Raw genomic sequence first — 25112 nt, forward strand, 5'->3', positions numbered from 1 at the left:
GTAAAGCCCCTTGAAATCCAACCCCTCATCAAAAAATACTGCTTTTGTTTTAACCCTATATTCTGAAGGAGATGTGCATAACATATCACATGAGATCTCTTACATGATAGCAAAGGCGTGTGGCCAGAATGACTTTAAAACGCAGGGGAGGAAAAATGACATAGGAGGAGAAGACAGCTCTAAATGAGATTCTGGTTACTTCTTTAAATAACGAGATGCTTTTCCATGGTACCAGTGGGCAAAAGTGAGCTTCACAAAGCAGAGAAAGTACGTGGAATCCCAGCCCTGGGCAAAGAGGCAGAGGAGCATCGAAGCCTTGTTAGAGTGTTCCCTTATTTTAGGAAAAAGACCTGATCCTGGGTGTTACAATAGCAGTTTCCTTCCTGATTCTGCCCTTTGACTGTGTGCCACTTGATAGCTATCTATTCCTATGGAAACTGTGGTGAGTAGAGCCAAGGTTTTTTTAAAAAAGGCATTAGGGAAAATAGCTTAGGAGTTCAGCCACAGAGCAGCTCAAGACATCACCTTCCTTTCAGTCAGATTGCATTTGAGAGCCAGAATCAGCTTCAAGTTAGAGATGTTCTTGGCTGATGTGTGGTCTACTTGGTCTGCCAGATGGATGAACATCTTAAATTTGAAAACTGGCGAAAAAAAGGAGCTGCATTTAGACTTTGGAGCTAACTCTTTCATTTTTGTTTTCAGTCTTAGATGAAGTTTCTTAGGGGAGAAAAGCTTTTAAAGATTTATAGAAGTCAGGCTAGTGATGCTGATATCATTATGGGTGCTATGTAGTTAGACTAACATGCCATATTTAGATATTACCCAAAAGGAAGGTCAAATGAACAGGAATTAATGATTGTGAACTTCACAAAGCAGATTTTATGTCTATGTTGCAGCAAGGTGAATTTTGTGTAGTATAATGGAAGTATAATGACTTTGGAGTCAGAAGACCTAGCTATGTAACCTCAAAAAATCACTTCACCTGATTCTGAATTTCCTCGTTTTTAAAATAGAGGGAAAGGACTGATTAATCTCCGAGGTTTCCCTTCTAGCTAGAAATTATGTTATTAGTGAAAGAGGGGAAGATATGGGTTCCCACCCCTCTCTAACTCACTTGATGTAATTACAAGGTAAAAAGATGTTAACAAGCCAGGATATAATCACAAGGTCATTAGGTATCATGTGAGGGAGGAGATCTCACTCCCCTTAGTGTAATTAATGTAAGAGTTAGGGAAGGATGCTAAATCTCCCCACTTCTTCTATACCTAAGTTGCTACATCTCTAAAATAATCCCTGTAGTTTCTTTGTTTTCTTAACAGGCAAACTTGTTTGCACTGAGGTTTATTTTAATAAAAAAGACCAAGTAAATAACAGTTTAATCATATATTTGGATCAGTTCAAGCTAAGCATGATCCAGAAGGATAATCAGGAAAAAAAAAACTACCTCTTCATTGTATTTGCATATAGTTGTTGGTATGTAAACCAACAGAGGAAAGCTCTCTTGGGCCTTTCTGCCATGGTCCAGAGAAACCTGATTGCCACAGTTGTAACAGACTGAACTAATGACATTAATCTTAAAACTCATGCCTGGGTCCTTTATAGCACACCACTAGTGGATATGTGCATTTTCTGAATGGATACTTGTATGTAAAAATTAAAATTAAATTTTTATTAATTAAATTAAATTTTAATTAAAAATTAAATTAAAAATCCCATTTGTTGCATTCAAAATAACTTCCAAATCCAGTTTTAGAAACACAATTGAAGAAACTGTATTTGAAAGCATATGATTTTGTGACATGGGAACTACCTCCATCTGTGCTAATGTATAAACCTGTCTAGAAATTATAGTTTTAAGAAGATGCCTGGGGTTCAGTGCATTTAAAGGGCTTTATTTGCCAATGGTTACTCAGCTAATAAGTGTCAAAAGCAGGAAATTAAACCACTGTGAGCTACCACCCCATACCTATCAAATTGGCTAATATGACAGGAAAGGAAAATGATGGATGTTGGAGTGGATGTAGGATGTAGGAAAATTGTGACACTAATGCACTGCTGGTGAAGTAGTATACTGATTCAACCATTCTGAAGAGCAGTTTGGAACTATGCCCAAAGAGCTATAAAACCATGCATACCCTTTGACCAAGCAATACCACAACTAGGTATGTAACCCAAAGAGAGCTTAAAAAAAGAAAAGGAAAAGGACCTATATGTACAAAAAAGATTTATAGCACCTCATTTAATGGTGGCAAAAGATTGGAAATTGAAGGGATGTCCATCAACTGGGGAATGGCTGAACAAATTGTAGTATGTGAATGTAATGGAATACTTTTGTGCTATAAGAAATAATAAGCAAGATGCTCTTGGAAAAACCTGGAAAGACTTATGTGAACTGATGCAAAGTGAAATGAGCAGAACCAGGAGAACATTGTACACAGTAACAGTAATATTGTATGATTATCAATTGTAAATGATTTAGCTATTCTTGGCAATACAATGATCCAGTTCTAAAGAACTCATGATGAAGAATGCTACCTAAACCCAGAGAAAGAACTGATGGAATCTGAATGCAGACCGAAGAATACTTTTTTTGCTTTTTTTATTTTTCTTTCACAACACGACTAACATGGAAATGTTTTCCATGACTGCACATGTATACCCTATATCAAGACACTTGCCTTCTCAATGAGGGAGTGAGAGAATTTGGAACTCAAAAAAATTTTTAAATGAATGTTAAAGATTGATTTTGCATGTAATTGGGAAAAAAAATATTTAATCATTTTTAAGAAGTGTCAGAGGCAGAACTTGAACCAAGGACTTCCTGATTATAAATCTAGAATTCTATCCACAATACCATGCTGCTTTTCAATATTCAAAGTTATCATATCAAAGTCATTTAAACTTGTGATCAATCCACAAAATCAGAGTTAGTTTCTTATAGCTACTAGACCCAAAATCAGAAGACCTGGGTTTGAGTCCAGGCTCAGTTGATTACCAGCAAGTCAATGAGCATTTACTAAGTACCTACTATTTGCCAAGCACTGCGCTAAGTAGTGATATCTTATATAAGTTTCATAGCCTAGCTGAGTCTTACTTTCTTCACTTTTAAAAGCATAGTATATGCTATTCTACCTCACAAAGTTATTGTGAGAAAGAATTTTGTAAGCTATATAATGTCCTATAGAAATGCTATTCTTCCACCTCACACCCACCAGATTGATTAAGATGACAGAGAAGGAAAATGACAAGTGCTAGAAGGGATGTGGAAAAATAGGTTCTTTGATGTCCTGTTGGTCAAGCTGTGAACTAATCTAACAATCCTGGAGAATGATTTGGAACTTTGCCCAAAGGGCTATAAAACTGTACATCCTTTGACTCAGAAGTACAACTACTAGGTCTATACCCCAAGAAGATCAAAGAAAAAGGAGAAAGATTCACATGCACAAAAATATTTATAGCAGCTCTTTTTGTGGTGGCAAAGAATTGGAAACTGAGTGGATGCCAATCAACTGGAGAATGGCTAAACAAGTTACAGTCTATGAAGGAGATGGAATATTATTGTGCTGTAAGAAATTGTGAAGGGGATAGTTTCAGAAAAACCTGGAAAACATATATGGACTGATGCAAAGTGAAGTGAGAAGAACTAGGAGAACATTATAACAACAATATTGTAAGGATAATCAACTGTGAAAGACTTAATAACTCTGATCAGTACAACAAACCATTACAATTCCAAAGTACTCATTATATAACATGCTATCCACCTCCAGATAGAAAATTGATGAACTCAAAGTGTAGAATAAAGCATTTTTCCCTTTAAAGAAAAAGAAATGCTATCATTGGGATATGTACCTTTAGGCTATATTGAAATTTTTATTGTGTATAAAGTATTTTGAGAGCTTTTGAAAAAATCTTTTCATACATTATTTTGGATCCATTGTGGCTCAGTGAAATGAAAGGACAGACAAATACACAAAATACTGAAACTGATGATTTTCTATTCCCCATTTTTATTTCTAATCAAACAGTTGGACAGATGACTCATCCCACTAAGTGTCAAGCCTCCTGGTCAACCATTTAAGGCTGGTGGTGTCCCATCTCCTATTGGGTGGTCCAGATATTATATCTTATCCTAGGTCCCTGCATTGTCTCTTGGTTCACACACAAAAAAATTTCCTTCAGTTCCCTACCCTGACCTTCTTCAGTGCCCAGTTTGCTTTTCAAGGATGACTGGGTTTCATTTGTACAAGCCATCCACAAACTCCAGGAAAAGCTGTGGCTACTAAGAGAGGGCGTCTAAGTGAATTGGCTCAGAAATGAACTTTAGAAAAAAAAAATGAAGTGGCCACACAGAAAAGAAGGCCCAGTGCATGTAGATGGCTCAGAGATCAAGTAGCTAGTTATCTGTTTGGAGACTGAATTGTGGAATGTTGGCATTGGAAGGGACTTTGAAGGTCATTTAGTCTAACCCTACCTGAAGCATGAATCAATCTACAACATCCTTAATAATTGATTTTCAGCTTCTATCATAGTATAGTATAGTATGGTATGGTATGGTATGGTATGGTGTGGTGTGGTGTGGTGTGGTGTGGTGTGGTGTGGTGTGGTGTGGTGTGGTGTGGTTTGGTATAGAATATACTATATAGTAAACTTATTTTCTTAGAAATTCTTTGATTCCATTTTTTGGATAGCTTATTCTTCATCATATTCCAATATATCCATTTATGGGGCAACTACATAGCACAGTGGATAAAGGGCCAATCTGGAGTCAAGAAGACTCATCTTCCTGAGTTCAAATCTGACCTCAGACATTTACTAACTGTGTGATCCTGGGAAAACCTTGTTTGCCTCGGTTTCCTCATCTATAAAAGGAGTTGGAGAAGGAAATGACAAACCATTGCAGTATTTTTGCCAAGAAAACCCCAAATGGAGTTACAAAGAATCAGACAGAGCTAAAAAAGACTGAACAAAAAGTGCCAATGCATCTGTGATGTCAATAACAAGCATTCCTTCCGGTGATACAGATCGCCAAACATTTATGCTCATACGTCCTGTAGTGCGCTTGTCCAAGTCTTTCTATAAATTTGCCACACGTCCTGAAGGACTATTTCTCATTGTCTCTATCATCACTGTCATTTTAGCTTTTTAAAAAATATATTTTTGCATCACAATGACTGTGATATATCCCCCTCATTGATATAAGCCTTTCCTATTTCCACTATTTCCAACTTTTAAAATTTATTTCCTATTTCCAATATTTCCACTATTGTATAATACTGAAAAACACTTAAGCAAAACAGCCAACACAGTATTTGCAACAGTCTCCCACCTCTTCAAGGACAGAAGGGAAATGCACTTTCTCATCTCTTTTCTGGGCCTAAGATTGGTCATCACAACTATATGCCGCACAGCATTTTCCCCATGTCCTTTCCATTTAGGTGACTGTAGCCCATGTGTATGTTCTGGTTCTGCTTACTTCACTCTGCATCAATTCATACATCTTGTTCTTTTGATGATGTGTGATTGCCAATGGAGCAAAAGTAATGGCACATAGAAGGCATACATCAGTCATCCCTTGCTTTCACTATATGACTGGCCCTTCTTTTTATTCTGGTTATGCATTTCTCAGGTGGCATCCTCTATACTGTTTATCTTGCATAATTCCTCACTTGCCTTGGGTATAGTCTATTGACACCTACTATGTACTTCTCCACTTCAAAGTCTGGACAACACACAAATCTGCCTCCCAGGACCTTCCGCCCACTTATCCTAGTTTTACTCTCTTGAACCAAGTTAGTAGAACTTCAACCGGCAAACTGCCTCACTTAAATCCAATTCATGCACAAATCATCACCCTCGAGATGTCACTGATCTTCTTCAAGAAGGAAGGATGAACAACAACAAACCATAAAAAATAGTTAGTGGGCGGCTAGGTGACACAGTGAATAGAGCACCAGCCCTGGAGTCAGGAAGACCTGAGTTCAAATGTGATCTCAGACACTTAACACTTATTAGCCATGTGACCTTGGGCAAGTCACTTAACCCCAAATGTCCTTCCAAAAAAAAAAAAAGCCAAAAAAAATTAGTTAGAAACAGTGTTCACTTACTCCCTTCTTTCTTGTGCAAAATCTCAACTTAGAGAAAATAGCACTGGACCTTAAATCAGGAGAGAATAAACACCAGCACTTCTTAGCTGTGTGACTTTAGACAACTTACTTGGGCTCTCTGGAGTTTAGTTTCCTCATCTGTAAAGAGGATAATAATACTTGTAATATCTACCTCACAGGGTTGTTGAGAGGAAAATGCTGTGTCAACATTAAAGCAATATATAAAAGTGAATCTTCAGTATTTTCTTCTTCATAAGAATCATAACTCTAGAGCTAGAAGGGACCTCAGGAACCATCTAGTGCAACCCTCTTATTTTACAGATAAGGAAACTGAGACTCAGGAAAGTTGTGATATATAAGGTCATAGTCATTAATGTTTGCATTGTCAGAATTTTGTTCTTGTAAATCTTCCAGTACTTTTGAGTGGGTTGCTTTTTACTGTCTCAGATCAAAGAATCCTACCTACACTTTTCTCTACACTTTTTTCAAATCCTCTCCCCTATAATCTGGGGTCAATGTCAGACTTTGACTAGGATTCTTCCTCCTTCTTATCTGTCATGGATGCTTAAGTTGGCCTGCTAACTTTCTCCCAAGGCAGAATTGAGGTCTTTGGGGGCCTCAAACTGTCTTGTTTTTGTATCTCCAGTGTTTTGCACAGTATGTCACACATACTAGGTCCTTAATAAGTGTATGTTAAATAGAATTAGTGGTTCTGGCCATTTCTAGTTCTCTATCAAGTTCCTGCATATTAGTCAGAATCAGTTAAGAAAAAGTCTTCTTTGTTGCTTCTGTCATCTTATGAAGGTTGAAATATTTGGCAAGGAAGAAACCTCAGATGAAAACGTCCAAAGACCTCCCTATTATAATTACATCCTATTTCTGTTCCAGTGTGGTGATCTGTGTCAACTCATTATCTAGCCAAGACATCCCCTAATAAGCTCTCACAATGGTATTACTTCTGTTTCTCTCCTCTGATGCTCACTAAAATGCTCTCTGCCATACTTCCTTCCCTCACATTTGTGGATTTCCACACAGGTGTTATGTTTCCTTGAAATCTAATACTATGCCATCTTTCCTTCTCTTTAATCCATTTTTTTTAAACAAGGAAGACAGGGCAATATAATTAGATATAGGGCTGATCTTGGAGGCAAGAAGACCTGGTTCAAGTCCTACCTCTGACAATAGTACCTGCATTATTGTGGGAAAATCACTTAACCTCTTGGGTCCCAGGCAGCTCCTTAAATCTATGAGTTAGAGATGAGTTGGTGATCTGCATTGGTATTGTGGGTGACTTGGTTATGTACATAGAAAATGCATTGGATAGGTGCTCAGGAGCTGAGTGTCAGGTAGGAGGAATGCATTTCCATTCAATAGAGTTGCCCCTAGTCCACCGAGAGTTTGAATGTAACCATGTAGTAGTATTCTATCCAGGAATTTAGACTTGTCAGGTTGAGGGTAGCTTGGAGTGAGCTAGCCAATCCAATGTACTGGGATGTTCTTCACACCTTGTACAAAGAGTGATATATAAATGGTGTAATACGATTCACAACAAGAGACGCCTCACTATGAGCACCCAAATTTGTCATATTACACTAGCATTAGTAACAAGCATACACATTTCAGATTTTTTCCTAAATCTTCTAAATACAATTTATTCAAGGCAATAGAGGACACAGAAGAGCCTAGTATACTAACTTCCCTTTTCCCCCTACTCCAGTCCCAGAATGATGTAAACAGAAAAAGAATGAGAGAATTCAGGCCTGAAGGTCCTTGAGAAGTCACCTAGTCCAGTTCCTTCATTTTATAAATGAGGAAACTGAGGACCAGTTTATGTAATAAAATGGCTTGTCCATGGGTATGCAGCTATGGGATTTAAATCTAGGTCCTCTGGCTTCAAATCTGTTGCCTTTTCCACTATACCAAATCTGCCTTTCAGCTTTGACTCAGTTTCAGTCCCCCCAAAACTAGAAACCAATTGGGAAAAATCTAAGGGGAGCTGGAGGATGGGGTGTGGTGCCACTGGGTGGTCATAGGGCCATTTCAGAGTCAGTTGCTTTTATCCTGGCCCCAAGTCTTTGCTCCCACTGCTCTTGCCCCCTTGAAGCTCAGAATTACAGCACTCCAGATATCAGCTCTTCTGTAGACCATGGCTTGCCTTTTTTCCATTCCTGGTTTCTTCCCAGGTAATTTTGTTCATGACCACCACCCACTACAGCCAATTCTGGGCTTCTCGCATTGTTGCTATCTATTGGAAATGTCTCCTTCTTCATGGGTTTTTTTTTCTTCCCGTAGAGCTTGTTCATTGCCCTTCTGCCATGTACCTTTGGCCCTCAGCATTGTAGTAAATAATCTTCCTTTTGCCACCATGTCTACCGCAGCCTACTCTGCTCTCCCTTACCCCTTCAAAAGAGATTAAGAAAGGAAGAAGGGATGCTGCAAAGCCTGCATATCAAGTCCCTGCAGATTACCCTGGCTGCATATCCACCAAATTATACTTAGCAAAGTATGTATCATTCAGCATTACTTGGTGTAATTGTATACGGTAGACTAGAAAAATAGGTTGCATGCAGGTGTGTTATTATATAATAGAGTAGAATTGCCTTCAGTAGATTTTACATACACCCTATTATCTGTGCATCATGCTTCCCTTGACATGCTATAAGGCCATTACCAACAAACCTCATAAGCCTACATGAATTATGAGTTTAACCATTAACCCTAAGATATCATGCATCAGTCTGACCACATTCTGTGTGATTGTCACTTCTGAACATCTGGTTTCTTGATTTTCAGTTGTGAAACAAGTAGTCTTGGGCTCACTGGCCTGCATTACTAATTCTGGCCTGCATTCTAATTACTAATTCTGAATTACTAAATACTAATTACTAATTCTGCCATGGATACCCATCTCAAATGAAGGAGTCTCTAACCCCCAAGAGTTCAGATAACATCTCTATTCTTGGGACTTCTCCAAATAGAGTATTGGAAAGGAAAGGGCCAGTCTTTACATTCAACTTTCTCTTATCTGTGTCCAGTAGAATATGAGCTTCTCAATTATTTTTATTTGCCTGTCCCTAGCACCTAGCACACTAGCTATATGTAGTTGGTACTTGATAAATGTTTGTTGAATTGAATGGAATTGGACAGAAATTGTCCTCTAGGGGTATCCAAGAAAGTAACCATATCTCTTGACTCTGTGACCCTAGATGTAAATTCCTGAATTCCAGGACTTTCTTGACTTTTTTTGGCAGAGGTTTCATGCTGAACCATTGGCCCCAATTGTGTCCTTCTGTCTTCTTATTTGTCTCTGTTATTTGGCAGCTCCTTTGCCAATGACCATGACTGCCCGGACCCTTAAGTTTTGGTTGTTTTTGACCTCTGGTATGTTTATATTCTTTAATCCTTAACTCATTTAGGGCTCTGCCTGACTCCTGATCCCACTTGCCCATCTCTATCTTATATGCCCCCACTTTATCATAGTGTACACTTGCCAGATATTTTTGTGAAAATGTTGTTTTAAATAGGTAATCTCAGGTATAAGTGGCTAGTCATCAATATAGGCATTCTTATTTTTAAAGTGCATCAGGTGTTCTTTCTTCTTTAAAAGTAATGCCTGTCCACAATAACTTTGTGTTTCCTTTCATCTACAAAGCTAATCTATAAAAATTTGTCACAGTATTTCTGTATATGTACTGGTGAGGGGTTCAAGGCAAAAATCTTTGCCCAACCACAACTCCCACTGACTTGTGCATCAGCAGGATTGCAGTGGTTAAATATCTTTTAAAGGTCACCATGAATTATTTTATTATCTTTGAAATGTTATGACCAGAAAGGTCAAACCTGATTTCTGGGTATGAAAAGTGCCCCATCGATTTATTTGGTTTTCTTGAGTATTTATTGCTTTTTAGAAAAAAGGAGATGGCAAGAAATTTGGAGCAGGGTGCCCTCTTGAGGAAATTTTTGCATTTCCTCTTGGCACTCATTAAAATGGATAATCTAGATAAATGAAGCTCAAGTAAGTAAAATATTAAGAACAAATGAAAATCACCAAATGCCACACACCTATTTTAATATCAAAAGAGTTAGCACTTCATAGGCCATTATCTGAATTTTTCTTACATAAGCAATTGAGTCATTATTTATTTTCCTAAACTACATATTAAAGTCTTTACATGTCTAAAATTTGAGACTATTATATAATCTTTTATTGGTGAAAACAAAAATCTATAAATCATACTTGAATTTTTTATAATGATAAAATCATGAACTGTCTACTACAGAAAACAGCTGATTACTTTGAGATTTATACCAGTAAATTTAAAATGTTCTCAATATAAACAATTTCAAATGAGAATTTTCTAGTGAATAAAAAAAAATAAAACATTGATCTTTTATCCTCTTATTTTTCAGATCCCTGAAACATGACTAGGGGGTAGCAAGGTTTGTTCCCCAACCTCCATGTCCTTCTAATCCTCTCCAAGTAGGCTACATCCCAGACTAAACTTTTGGATCAGTATTGGCCTTAAAAAGGGAAGCTATAAGGAATCCTTCCTCAATATTTCTCTAGCTATGTATTAAGTCAATCTTGTTTTTCTAGTCCTACCCTGACATTGTTGATTTACCCTTGCAGTACCCAGCTCATAACTTAGGTTTCTCTGTATCACGGTACCTGGGTCAATTGCCTATCCATTTGGACAAAAAATTTCCTTCCAGTTAGACCTCTGCCTTTCTTAACTCTACTTGGATTGATAAAAGATGTTAGACTCTGCTGTTTTTGTTATGGTATTCTTATCCTACCTGTTCTTTCCTTAGTTCATAGGATTTATAGGTGTCAGGGACCTTGGAAATAATTTAATCCAACCCTTTTTTCCTTCCTCATACTGATTTCTCAGACTTAGATGCTTTCTGACTTCTTCATGAAGAATTCACAATAGAACACAAATAATCATTATAATTCTCCAGTTCCTCCAAGCAGTCCCTTTATTCTTTGGGGCCCCATATATTCCTCCTAGACTCATTGTACTACCCTCTAATCTTGACTCTCCCAAAAAAAAAGAGCAAATTTGGGGTTGATGGCAACCCTTGGCATTTTGGCAAGTCCCATTTTCATCCCAGAGACCCATATGGGCATACAGCTTTATATATATATATATTACCATAAAGACTTAGAGACTTTCCGAACGTGGAGCTTGCTTGAAGCAGCTAGAGCAGCAATGTGCTTCTCATCAGACTAATACTATCTGAATAACTCATGGTAATAATGGAGAGCAAAGTCTTGTTTTTGCTTCCCCTCATCACTGTTTATTATCTTAATATTCCACCAGCTTGCAGTGATGGAAGAAGGGAAGTTATGCATTATTATCTTTTTTCCAGAAAAGACTGTTGCCTACCCAAGAATTTCCCCCTCTCTGACTAGAAGGGTGCACCTTCCTAGGAACTCCACTTCTTCTTGTAGAAGGTCAGATCCCCAAACTTCTGAATTTAACATCTCATCCACAGGGAGTAAACTCATCAGTTTAATCAGGGTATTCCACTGATCAACCTCCTGAATCAGCTGTTTATGTTACTAGTGGTGCCATTTCTAGGCTTTATAGGTCACAATAGTCTGTAATGACATCAGAATGGGTGGTGCTGCTTCTCTACTAATGTAGAAAGAATTACTGTGTGAAAATGTTGCTTCTCTATGGCACACATGCCTCAAAGCCCCAGTGCTGAGCTGTGAACCCCACAGTCATTCTACTCTGCTGCTCAGTTGACTGTTTTGACTACATATGCAGTGATATGTACACCACCATGATCATAAATGTATTAGTTATTATTTGGGGGGAGTGTTAACCTTTAGCCAAATCCATATTCAGTTAACTATATTATCATCTATCCTGTGCCTCAAAATCTCTTTTAAAAATGTAAGGTTATAGATTCAGTTACAAAATGCTACTTAAAACCTAAATACCTGGAAGAATATTTACTGCTCATGGCTGGACCATGTCAATATAATAAAAATTACAATACTGACAAAATTAATTCACAGGTTTGATGTTATACCAATCAAACTACAAAAGGGACACTATACAGAATTCAATAAAATAATAACAAAATTCATTTGGAAGAACAAAAGAACTAGAATACCAAAAGAAAATTGAAAAAAGATAGGAATGATGGGGAGCTAGCTCTTCCAAACCTCACAATGTATTTTAAAATAGGCAACCATCAAAACCATTTGGTATTGGTTGAAAAAATAGAAAAGTAGATCAATGCAACAGACTAAACCAGGGAAAATCAGAAATAATGGAACTCAATACTCGAGTGTTCAATAAACTTGAAAACATAAATTACTTAGGAAATAACTCTTATGTGATAAGAACTGCTGAGAAAACTAGAAAGCAGTCTGGAAAAATCAGGCTTATACCATAATCTACAGTAAATTCAAAATGAATATGTGACCTGAATATAAAAGATCATACCACAAAAAGTTAGAAGAAAAAACAGATTATGTATGCCTTTCACAGCTATGGGTAGGAAATGAATTCTTAACCAAACAAGGGATAGCAGCAATTACAAAAGATAAAATAGATAATTTTGATTACATGAAATTGAAAAGCTTTTGCACAAACAAAATTAAAATGCATCTATGATAAGAAAGCGAAATGGTTGACTGGGGAAAAAAAATCTTTGTAACAAATTTCTCAGATAAGGATTTAGTATCCAAGATAAATAGAAAACTAACAAAAATATATAAGACCAAAAGCCATTCTCCAATAAGTAAGCAGTTAAAGGAGTTCAACAAATAGTTCTCAAAAGAATTGCAAACTATTTTTTAAAATGAAAGAATGTTCCAAGTCACTAATAAGATAAATATAAATAAAAACAAACCTGAAGTTTCTCCTCACATCTAACCAAATGGCAAAGATGACAAAAGATGGGAATAGTCAGCATCAGAGGAGTTGCAGAGTTGGGCTAAGCAAATTGTGGTATGTGAATTCTTGTGTTTTAAGAAATGATGAATATGGTAAATACAAAGAATCATGGGAAGACTTACATGAATGGAAGCAAAGTGAAGTAAGCAGAGCCAGGAAACAAAACATTAAAGTACAACGGTGTGAATCAAAAGAACAAGTACAAAACTATTTTAAATGATATGAAATTACAAAGCACAAGTTGGCCTCAAAGAAGAGGTGTAAGAAAACAAACCCAACACACTCCTTTTTACAGATGGGAAGTACACAAGTGTGAAATATTGCATATCATGTAAGATTTTTTTCAATTTGTTGATTAGTTTTGCTGAATTTTTTTCTCTTCCTCTTTTTCTTTTGGTAAAAAAAAAAATTCTTTCTTACAAAGGATGGCTCTTTGGAATGGAGGTTATGAAGGGACACAGAGGAAAATCCGTGCAATAAATAACAAAAGATAGTGATAAAAATTATTTTAAAAAATAAATAGTAGAAGGTGTGGGATGGTTTTTAGCTAATTATTTGAAGATGTGAGTTATGATGAAGTAACATAGGGAGCTCAGGCTTTTAAAAGACATGTATAAAAGACATAATGGATGGATACAAAATAGTAAATTGTACCTGTAAAAACAACACTTTTAACGCTAACATTCTTAATGAGCTGGGCTTGCAAAAAATACTACAGACAACCAAAAAGATTGCTATGTTTGAAGAAAAAAGAGCAGAATGAGGATGATGAGTCTGCTTTCTAGGCTAGATGGAGCATGAAATGGAGAAGCATCACTCACCTTTTTGTTTTTCTTCTGTCTTTTTTTCTCAAAAAGAATGATCTTCAAACTGAAAGAATAGACCAAAAATAATTAACATACAATTAAAATTCAAGATAAATATTGATACTCAGTTGTCCTACATGGGCATTCAGCTCCTATGACAAAATAGTGAAAAGTCATAGATAAAGATACTGAACTGTTGCTAATGATATTTCAGGAATTATGGAGAATGTGAGATACTACTAAACAGTTAGGACTTTCAGAAAAGGGAGTAAAGTACAAACGACAGACCATTTGACCAGTTGTCAAGATTTTAGGATAGATTATTAAATGGTTGATTTGTGAGTACTTAGAGAAAATAATGATCACTAGGATTTAGCATGGATTTAGGGAAAGGTAATAAGCTTTTAAGGTCAGTGAGGTAGTACAGTGAATACAGAGCCCTGGACTTGGACTCAGGAAGACTCATTTTTGTGAATTGAAATCTGGTCTCAGATACTTACTCAAGACTGCAAGTTCCCTACCCCTGGTATAGACTCTATACCAACCAGAGAGTTGCCAACCAAGAAACTTTCTCTATCAATGCAGGTTGTTAACTGTTCCACAACTTACAATCTTAGAAAGTTGTTTGGGACACAGAGAGGTCGAGTGAATTGTCTGGGGTCACACAGGAAAACACCCATAGGCCAGATACAGAAATTGAACACAGGTCTTCCTAACTCTAGGGACAGCCCTCTATCCACTCTACCATGTTGTTTAGACATAATACACCTAAATATAAGGAAGGCGTTTGATAAAGTTTCTCTTGATGGTGTGATACAGCATAGAGAGAATTTGGATTTGGCATCAGAAGAAGCTGGGTTCAAATCCTACCTCTATCACATACTACATGTGCTAGGGTTTTCATTTCCTCATCTTACAGATGAAGGCATTGGACTAGATGGCCTCCAAGACCCCTCCCAAATCTACATTTTTCAGTTTTCCTTAAGTATTTCTATGGCCAAAATGGGGAGATACAATGGATCATTGTAGAGTTAGGTGGATCCAAATCATTTTTTTTTAATTTAAAATAAAGAACCAATTGTTTTAATATAACATCTCTTCTTAACTGTTCTACTCCCAGTAATAGACTCCAACCAAGCCCCTTTTCTAGTCTTTCTTTGTTGCCACTGCCCACATAACTGGGATCATGTCATCCTTCTCAAAAATCTTTAAGGGTACTAAGTAAAATATATGCTCCTTCTCCTGGCACTCAAGGCTTTCCACAGCTTGAATTAAACTTGCTTTTCCAGCCTTATCTCATTTGTCTTCATTTACTCTACATTAAAGGCCATATGATACGATAAAAAGAATGTGAAAATTAAAGTCCAAAGACATTTAGTTTAAATCCTATTTCTGGTACTTATTGGTTTGTGACCAGAGCAAGTCATTTAATGTCTCTGGGTCTATTGTTTGCTCATCTTTAAACGGTGATGATGATGTCTTTCTCATCTGTGCTTAAAAAGATTATTGTGAATTAAGTATTTGGTAAGCCCTTAAAGCACCATGTATATATGTATATTATAATTATCATTATTGCTATGACTATATTCCAGCCTTCTATCCCTCTTTTCAGCCTGCCCTTTTCCTTCACCATGTCTTTTTTCATGTTGTCTCCAATACCTGGAGTAGAGTCCTCCATGATCATATCTCTCTAGTGAAGTCTCTCTCTTCCTTTTAAACCCAGCTTAACTGCCACTTCCTCCATGAAGCCTTCTTTATTTTGTCCCTCTCTCTCATGCTAAGAGAACTCTCTTCTTCCTTGAATTTTTCCCAGAATGTTTCCTGGATTTGTGCATCTGCCTTGTCTCCCTCATTGGGTTTTGTGTTCTTGGACAGCATGGTCTATATCTTTTTTATCCCCTGTTCCCAGCAAAGCAAATCAATTAGTGAACATTTGTTTTCATAAGGAATGTCCTAGAATTTTTTTTATTCAGTGATATCCATATTCAGAAGTCACTAGAATGAGATTGCCAAAGTTTTGTTTTGTTTGTTTTTAGCAAACCAAGCAACTGGATTCAGTACCATAAGCTCAAATCTTGGGCCCTCAAGCAAACATTTCTTTCTTCTTACCCTGTGTTTATGGAAGGATAAAGATGAAGCCAATAGAAGAAGACTCCCTTCTTTTTTCTTTTGACAGGGCAAAGATTGCTTGAATTGTGCCTATGCATCTCTTACTAGCATAGTATGATAAGGTCCCCCTGGAATAAGAGATAAAAAAAAACAAGACTTTTTCCTTATCTTTATTCTAGTTCTCTCACTACTGGGATTTTGGTTTTCCCATATAAAACAAAACTATCTACACTTAGGAAGTGACCATCAGTTAACAAACATATCCTGAAAGTTTAGCTGAAGTCAGTTATATTAGCTGACCTATGAGTGGGTACCATTCCAAGTGGTTCTTTGCCATGGTTACCATGGTAACACTACCATGATTCTGGAGTTATTTAGGGAAGCCCTTGTAAGCCCCTTGTCCCTAAAATGTATAGGGTTGGACGATGTAGTAACTGTACAAATGTATCTCTTCAGGGAAATCATTAGAGTTTATTGCTTAGCAAATCATTGATGGACTGTCATTATCATCAATTTATTTTTTCTAGGGAAATTATCGTTTCATGAAACTCTTACTCACTCGTAGAGCAAACTGGATGCAAAAGGACTTGGAAGAAATGACTCCACTGCATTTAGCAACCCGACATAAAAGTCCTAAATGTTTAGCTCTTTTGCTAAAGTTTATGGCGCCAGGAGAAGTGGATACACAGGACAAAAATAAGGTAATAATAATGATGGTAATCGCTCATATTTATAAAATACTTTAAGGTTTGCAAATGACTTGTAGACATCTCATTTGATCCTCATAATTCTGTGCTATTGTTGTCCTCATCTTATAGATTAAGAAACTAAGGCTGAGACAGGGTCAGTGACTTGCCTAGGGTCATAGCTTGTTAAGTGTCTAAGGGAGAATTTGAATCCAGAACTTTCTGGCTCAAAGATCTATCTGCTATATACCACATTATTCAAGGTGATTTTTAGCAGGAGATTGAAATGTAATATTCTTAAAGGGAAGCAGTGTGTTATGAAAGGTACGTTTAGCCTTGAAGTCAGAGCATACCTGGAATTCAAATCTTACCTCTGACAGAGATGAGCCCTAGATGATGAAGATGATCATTCCAAGAGGTAGAGATGAGGAGCGAGTATATTCTAGTTCATTTTACGCAAATGCATAGAAGTGGTAGATGTAATAGTCTGTCCTTTATGAAGCACAGCTTGCAGTCCAGTTTGGCTAAAACACAATTGGTAAATGGGATAATTTAAAACAAAATGAAAAGATAGATTGGAGCTGTACTGTACCGGGTCTTAAAATCCAAACTGAAAATTTTGCACCATATCCTAGAGGGAAAAGGAAGCCACTGAACCTTCTTTTAAAGTATGTGTGTGGGATAGTCAGACCTACACCTTAGGAAGATGATTTGAACAGCTGTGTAGAGGACGGGTTAGAGTGAGCGGAGACTAGACACAAGTAGACAAATTGATGAACTATTACAATAGTGCAGGTAAGAGGTGATGAGGACTTGGGTGTGAGTAGAGAGGAGACAGGTTTAAGCAGTGCTGTGCAGATAAAATCAACAGGACTTGGCAACCCACTGGACATTGTTGTTGCTTGCCCTTCATTCTCCAAGAGAACCACGACAACAGGAAGGTGAAGCCATGACCTGCAAGTGAATCAGATTTAAGTGAGGCAGTGATGTGCAAGGTCATCAGCCTTACTTTCTCTTCCAGAGCCACTTGGGTCCAGTAGCAAGAAGTAGATCAGGATAACTAAAGATGGCCCTGGATGCAGTGGGAGACCTGAACCTTTATAAGCTAAGATCCTTCCCAGTTTTCAGTTTGTTTGTGGCAATGCCCAATCAGTGATTAAGGCTAGATTGGAGAATAGGCAATAAAGGAGAGGAGACAGCCAAGGACAGGGGTAAAGAACCTGCAGCCTCAAGACCACATGTGGCCTTCTAGGTCCTTAGGTGTGGCCTTTTGACTGAGTCCGAGTTTTACAGAACAAATTCTTTTATTAAGGGGATTTGTTCTGCGAAGTTTGGATTCAATGAAAGTTGCTTGTCTCCTTTAAAGTCATTATTCAGAAATAAGGTCTAATGGCCTTTCCATTTAAAAATAAATGGATATGGGTTTTGTACCTATATTTGCCTTTTTTTTACACTTCTAGCAAACTGCTCTGCATTGGAGTGCCTATTACAACAACCCAGAGCATGTGAAGCTTCTAATAAAACATGATTCCAATATTGGAATCCCTGATATTGAAGGAAAGATTCCACTTCATTGGGCAGCTAACCACAAAGATCCTAGTGCTGTCCATACTGTCAGATGTATCCTGGTAAGTACATATTTTCTATTAAAATCTCTCTTTTGATTTAAAAGCACACTTAATGAACTCTGTTTTCCCTTTTATTCTTGGGATGATGCTTGATATCCTAGGTGTGAAAAATTTTAAAAAATTTCCCTTTGCTTCTCTAGAAGCACATGGGGCTCAGCATTGAACTATTGTGTGAAGACGACTGTGGTGATTTTTAATTAGGAGGAAATATTTGGTTTCAAATTTTCTGATGTATTTTTAATGAAAAAAATTCTATTTTCTCTCCCTCCCATCATTCCTCCATTGGGGGGAGGGGTGGCAGAGAAATAAAAAGAAAAGTGAAATCCTTGTAACGAATGTGTAGATAAATTTGACCACATCCAAAAAATTGTGAGTCTCGTTTGGCACATTTAGTCGATCGCCTCTATCAGGAGATGGGTAACATGCTTTGTCATCAGTCCTCTGAAATTGTGACTGGTCCTTGTGTTGATCTGATACCAAATTCAAGAATCATGGCCATTTAAATGACTAGTGGCTTATTCATGTGGTCCTATTCTCTTTCAGGAATCTTCAGCCTAGATTTCTCACAATATACAATCCACAGGGTAGTTATTCAGTGGTGTATACTCCCATTTTAATACTGAGCAGGGAGGGAGGGGGAGAGGTCCTTCCTAAGGAAGACTGGGGTCCTTCCTAAAATGGTGGGGAGAGAGTCACCAGTCAGTACAAAAGGGAGAAGGAATTTCCAGGGAGGTAAAGCAACAGGAGAGGAAGAGGAGAAGTGTTAGATAGATAGATAGATAGATAGATAGATAGATAGATAGATAGATAGAGATAGAGATACACACACACGCACCACATATTTGAAAACTTTAAATGTCAGCTTTGAACCCCCTGGAAAAGGGGTCATGCCTTGAAAGCCTGAGATTTTGTATCTGTAGCTGTCTGATGTTCCCCATGCACAACCCACACTGTCCTGCCTCTTTGCCCTTCTTGGCTCATGCCTTCTGCCCACTTTCTTTGTACCTCTCTTACCCACTTGATTTTCTCTCCATCTGAGCTGTGGTTTCATCATTGTCTGGGAGTGGCCAGTGAGGAAATTACTTCTCCCAGTGCAGATCATTGACTTAAAGTCTTTCGAGCTAGAACCTGAAAGAAGTAACATAAGTTCCTTATATATATAGCCCAGGTCATTTAGCCAAGGTGTGTCAGAAGGGAGACTTGAACTCAGGGCTTCCTGACTCCAAAGTCAGCTTTCTGTGTATCCATGAGTCCACACTACCTCTCCTGCTGCCATACATACCGATATTATAACTATATCATATAATATATTACTATTAAGTATATTACTTTGTGCTATAACTGTCTGTGCTTGTGTCCTAACCTGGCCCCTTCCTCCCCTTCCAGCTTTTTTCCATCTTCCTCCCCTGTACACGCTCTATGCTTCAGTGACACTGGCTTCCTTGCTGCTCCTCATAAAGAAGATGCCATCTCCAGACTCCAGGAATCTTTACTGACTGGCTGGCTGTCCCTCATGCTGGGAATTCTCTTCCTCTTTGTCTCCACCTGCTAATTTCTCTGAATTCCTTAAGGTCCCACCTAAAATCCCACCTTCTGTAAGAAGTCTTTCCCAATACCCCTTTAAAGTTAGTACTTTCTATTTTTTGTCATCTCTAATTTATCCTGCCTGTTGTTTGTATATAGTTGTTTTCCTATTATCTCCCCTATTAGTCTGTGAACTCCTCGATAACAGGGACCATTTGCAGGGGTGGGGTGGCCTTTTTTTGTATCCCCAATGCTTTTCCCAGTACCTATTAATCAGTCAACATTAACCATCTGCCATGTGTACATAGTAGGTACTTAATAAATGCTTCTTCACTTGACTCTAGACTGTGCATTCTATTATGGCAGGGATTGATCAATAATAAACATTTATTAGGTACCTACTATATGATGGATGCATATAAGGTGGCATAGTGAATACAGTGCTGGGGCTGAGTCAGGAAGACTCATCTTCCTGAGTTCAAATCTGGACTCAGACACATATTAGCTGTGTGACCCTAGGCAAGTCACTTAACCCTGTTTGCCTCAGTTTCCTCATCTGTAAAATGAGCTGGAGAAGGAAATGACAAATCACTCCAGTATCTTTGACAAGAAAACCCCAAATGGAGTCATGAAGAATGGGACATAACTAAACCATGTGTTAGACACTGTGCTAAAAGCTGGGGATACAAAAAATCTATGTCTTCTTTAAAAGTCTAGTGTCTTTCCAGTACTTACTATAGAGCTCTACCCAGCAATTACTTAATGAATGTTTGTTGAATTTTAAAATCTGCTTTTCAGAGATTTCATCTAATACTTATACTTTCCTGCAGTCTCCGCAACAGTGGTCTTAACTCTCTTTTTTGTTAAATTAAATTTCCTTTTTTTTTTTTTTAGCACTTCAAGGCTTGTAAGACATTTTACATATATCATTTCATTTGTGAGGGATTGATAAATGTTTGTCAAATTGAATTCATTCCATTGGTTTTTAAGCCTCCAGGAAAACTTTTTTTTAAGATAGACATTTCTAGAAAAGGATCACATCCTTCAGCTATTCTCTGCTAACGTCTTAATTATAAAGGTCACCCACTTGGAAGTTCTGCCAAGGGATGGTCTCAGTCATGCCCCTGTGGATAGTGTCTCATTCCACCCTGGGCACACACGCCATCAATAGTTGAGGTCCAGGTCTATATTTTGAAGAGGTAAAGTAGTTTCAGGGGTGAGATTATGCTCTTTAAGTCTTAAAAGCATCTGAGTGGCACAGTGGCTACAGTTTGTGGCTTGAAATCAGGAAGATCTGAGTTCAAATTCTGCCTCAGAATCTTACTAGCCTTATAACACTCATTCAAGTCCCTCAACTCCTCCCAAGGTCAGTTTCCTCATCTGTACATAATGGGAATAATAATAACACATATCTTATGGTGTTGTTGTGAGGATCAAATGAAATACCATATATAAAGAACTTTGCAAACAGTGAAACACTGTATCAATGCTAGTTATTGTTATTGCAGTTATTATTTCATGCTAATACTAAAGGAAGGCTAGTAGAAGGCTCTTTGGGGGAAAACAATATAGCATTTGTAGTTTTATGTATCAGCCCACAAGCATTCATTAAGTGCTTTTTGTATGCTAAACTCTGCAGTAAGCACTGGAGATACGAAGAAAGCCAAAAGGAGAGTCCCTGCTTGGAAGACTCCGTCAGTATTCCATGTGTGCCTCACGCCTCTGTTCATTTAAACACAGGATGCCGCTCCAACTGAATCTTTGCTGAACTGGCAGGACTATGAAGGGCGGACCCCTCTTCACTTCGCCGTTGCTGATGGGAATGTGACGGTGGTTGACGTGTTGACTTCCTATGAAAGCTGCAACATTACATCTTATGATAACTTGTTTCGGACACCCCTTCACTGGGCTGCCTTACTGGGTAAGTTTAACAAGAGTGAAAACACCAGTTGATGTTCTCCCTCTTACCTCTCACCAAACGAAGCTCCTGCCCATTGCCATGTTTAACTTTTCAATCGGTTCATGCTGAAATCTTCTTCCAAATATTATAATGACCCAAATCAGGCTGCCCCTTGATATATAAGCTGATGCCCCAAATGGGATTTCTTTGAAAGAGAAAAAATATACAGGTACATATTGGAAAATAATGCCAGGGGCAGCTAGATGGTGCAATGAATAGAGCACCAGCCCTGGAGTCAGGAGGAACTGAGTTCAAATCCAGCCTCAGACGCTTTATGTACTTACTAGCTGTGTGACCTTGGGCAAGTCTTGTGGAAAGAAGACCTATTCATTTATACACACACACACACACACACACACACACACACACATACATTAATATATGTGTGTACGTATGTATGTATGTTTTGTGGAACTAGAGTTTGTTTCAGGTTATATGATAGGAATTTGTCCCCTACAAAATAATTTCTCACACTTGTTTTAAACGCAACACCAGGTCTCTATATTTAACTGAACAAGAGCTTGAGAACATCATTGTCATGGTCATTATTTATGGCTTATACATACACATATTAGTAATAGCAGCTAGCATGTATTACATTTTAGCACTACATTTTGCAGTTATCTTATTTGATCCTCATAGCAATCCCAGGAGGTAGGTACTATTACTGTCACCATTTTACGGTTGAGAAAACAAAGGCAGACAGAGGTTAAGTGACTTGCTCAAGGTCACAAAGTTACTAAGTGTCCAAGATTGGATTTGAACTTGGGTCTTCCTCATTTCCAGGCCCAGTGCTCTACCCACTGCACTACCTAGCTGCCTCTAAAATATAGAAGGAAGGAAATGGGTATCTGTTAAACACCTACTATGGGCCAGAGACCATACTAAGGGCTTTTAGAAATATCTCAGGGGTAGCTAGGTGGCGCATTGAATAGAGCACGGGCCCTAGAATCAGGAAGACCTGAGTTCAAATACAGCCTCAGATGCTTGACACACTTCCTAGCCGGGTGACTTTGGGCAAGTCACTTAACCCCAAATGCCCTCCAAAAAGCAAAAAGAAAAATAATAAAAAAAAAAAAAAAGGAAAGAAATATTATCTCATTTTATCCTCACAATAACCTTGGGAGGCAGATGGTATTATTATCCCCATTTTACAGTTCAGGTAGCTGAGGCAGACAGAGGAGAGAAAGGGGAGGATTTGAGAAATGTTACAAAAGTAAAATCAATTGGTCTTGGCAAAACAGATTGGACACGGGCTGGGAGAGATAGCAAGGAATACATGATGGTTCCTAGGTTGTGAGCCAGAGACTGGGAGGATGGTGTTGTCTTCTACAGTAAGAGAAACTATAGGAGGAAGGGGTGGGGAACCTGTGGCCTCGAGGCCAAAAGAGGCCTTCTAGGTCCTTGAGTGTAGCCTTTTGACTGAGTCCAAGTTTTACAGAACAAATCCTTTTATTAAGGGAATTTGTTCTGTGAAGTTTAGATTCTGTCAAAGGGGGGCCACGATTGAGGACCGAGAGGGTCACATGTGGCCTCAAGGCCACAGGTCTTCCCCCCAGTCCCACACCCCCTCTGCCCTGACCCAGTTTAGGGGGAAAGACAATGAGTTCTGTTTCGGACATGTTTAGTTTTAAGCTGTCTACTGGACATCCAGTTGGAGATGTTTGACAGCCAGTTGGAGATGTGATATTGGTCAGGCAGAGAGAGAGGCTGGGGCAGGAAGGGTAGATTTGAGAATCACCAGCCCAGAAATGGTAATTAAATCCATAGGAGCTGATGAGTGTTCTACAAGTGAAATGGTTCACAAGTTAGTATAGAGGAAGAGGAGAAGAGAGCCCAGGACAGAACCCTGTGGGCACCTCTAGATAGAAGGTGTAATATGGTTTTAGGGAATCCAGCAGAGGAGACTGAGAAGGAGCAATTGAGGTTGGAGAAGGACCAGGAGACATGAGTATACCAAAAACCCAGAGTGAAGAGAGAGTGATCAACAGTATCAGAGGCTACAGAGAGGTCAAGGAGAGTGAGAACCAAAAAATGGCCATTGGATCTGCCAGCTAAGAGATCATTGTTAACTTTGAAGAGAGCAGTTTAAGTAGAATAAGGTTGGAAGATGGATGATAAGGGGTTAAGAAGAGAGTGGAAGGAGAGAAAACAAAGGCTCCTGTTGTTGATAGTCTTTTTAAGTTAGAGAGTCCCTTGAACAGCGAGGAGATCAAATCAGTCAATACTTAAAGAAATTAATTCAGGCTCTTCATTGGAACATCAAATACCGAAGCTTAAAATACTTTGAACACATAATGAGAAGATGGGACTCATTGGAAAATAACCTGATATTGGGAAAGATTGAAGGCAAAAGGAAAAGGGGATGGCAGAGGATGAGATGAATAGATAATGTCGAGGAAACAATCAACATGAACCAGGGCAGACTTTGAGAGATAGTGGAGGACAAAAGAGCCTAGTGTCCATGGGACCATGAAGAACTAAATACAACCAAAGAACAGCAACTTTTCAAATTTAGCTACAAAGGGCAGAAGAAATATAGCACAATAGTTAGTAGTGATAGAAAGATCAAGTGAGGGTTTTTCAGGACGAGGGAGAATGGGCATGTTTGTAGCCAAGAAATGAACCAGAAGGGAAAGATTGAAAATAAGTGTTTAGAGTGGGAATGACAGAGGGAGCAGTCTGTTGGAGAATGGAATGGGATCACTTAAGCAGGTAGAGGGGTTAGCCTTGGTAAGGACGGCTTCTTCATCATTTGAGTCAGAGGTGAAAGAGAAGATGATGGCAGAAGGTATATGAATGATAGGACATAAAGATGAGGGGAGCTGTCCCAGAACACATAGCAAATAAGTTGTGGAACCAGACTTGAATCATAGTCTGTTGAGCCCTCCCACCCCCAAGCTCCTACCACTATGCCACACTGGTTAATGATAGGATGTCAAAATTTCTTATTATCTTGGTTTCCTTGCTTTGGAAACTTCTTAAAACGTGATGCCAGAACTAAATGTAATATTCCAACTGTGGTTTGACCAACACAGAATGCAGTGGAATTATTACATAGTATACTATATTTCATTTTTTTCCTGTAGCTGTCTCATACTTCATTGCTTATTGAACTTGTGACTAACTGAACTTCTCTCCCATTTTTTTTGTACAAATGACTCCCACTCTCTCTCATTTTATGTTATATAATTCATTATTTCAAACCAAAATGTAGAACTTTTCATCTGTGTTAAATTTCATCTTGTTGGTTTTGGCCCACAAATGATTTAACCAAATAATTTTCAATTTTGTTTCTTTTACCCAACCCTGCTATCAGTATGGTTTGTTTCTCTCTTGTCGTCAGCCTCCTGACCTGTAAATGTTCCCTGCACT

General features: G+C 38.2%; 1 protein-coding gene across 4 annotated transcripts in view; it reads left to right on the forward strand.

Annotated features, from left to right (window-relative positions):
- Positions 1–25112, forward strand: part of INVS (inversin) — a 236964-nt gene that overhangs the window by 122883 nt on the left and 88969 nt on the right. For all 4 annotated transcript variants that reach the window (XR_011171998.1, XM_069105795.1, XM_069105785.1 and 1 more), the window contains exons 4-6: positions 16467–16640; positions 18086–18253; positions 21518–21698. Coding sequence is in view for 3 of the 4 variants with exons in the window: in XM_069105795.1 (XP_068961896.1) it covers positions 16467–16640; positions 18086–18253; positions 21518–21698 (523 nt within the window). In the remaining variant the exon portion in view is untranslated. The remainder of the gene's footprint in view (positions 1–16466; positions 16641–18085; positions 18254–21517; positions 21699–25112) is intronic.

This window comes from Petaurus breviceps, unplaced genomic scaffold (genome assembly GCF_028583685.1).
Source record: "Petaurus breviceps papuanus isolate PSGF00001 unplaced genomic scaffold, PetGlider_PUasm1.0 138, whole genome shotgun sequence".
In the NCBI taxonomy this organism is placed as follows: domain Eukaryota; kingdom Metazoa; phylum Chordata; class Mammalia; order Diprotodontia; family Petauridae; genus Petaurus; species Petaurus breviceps.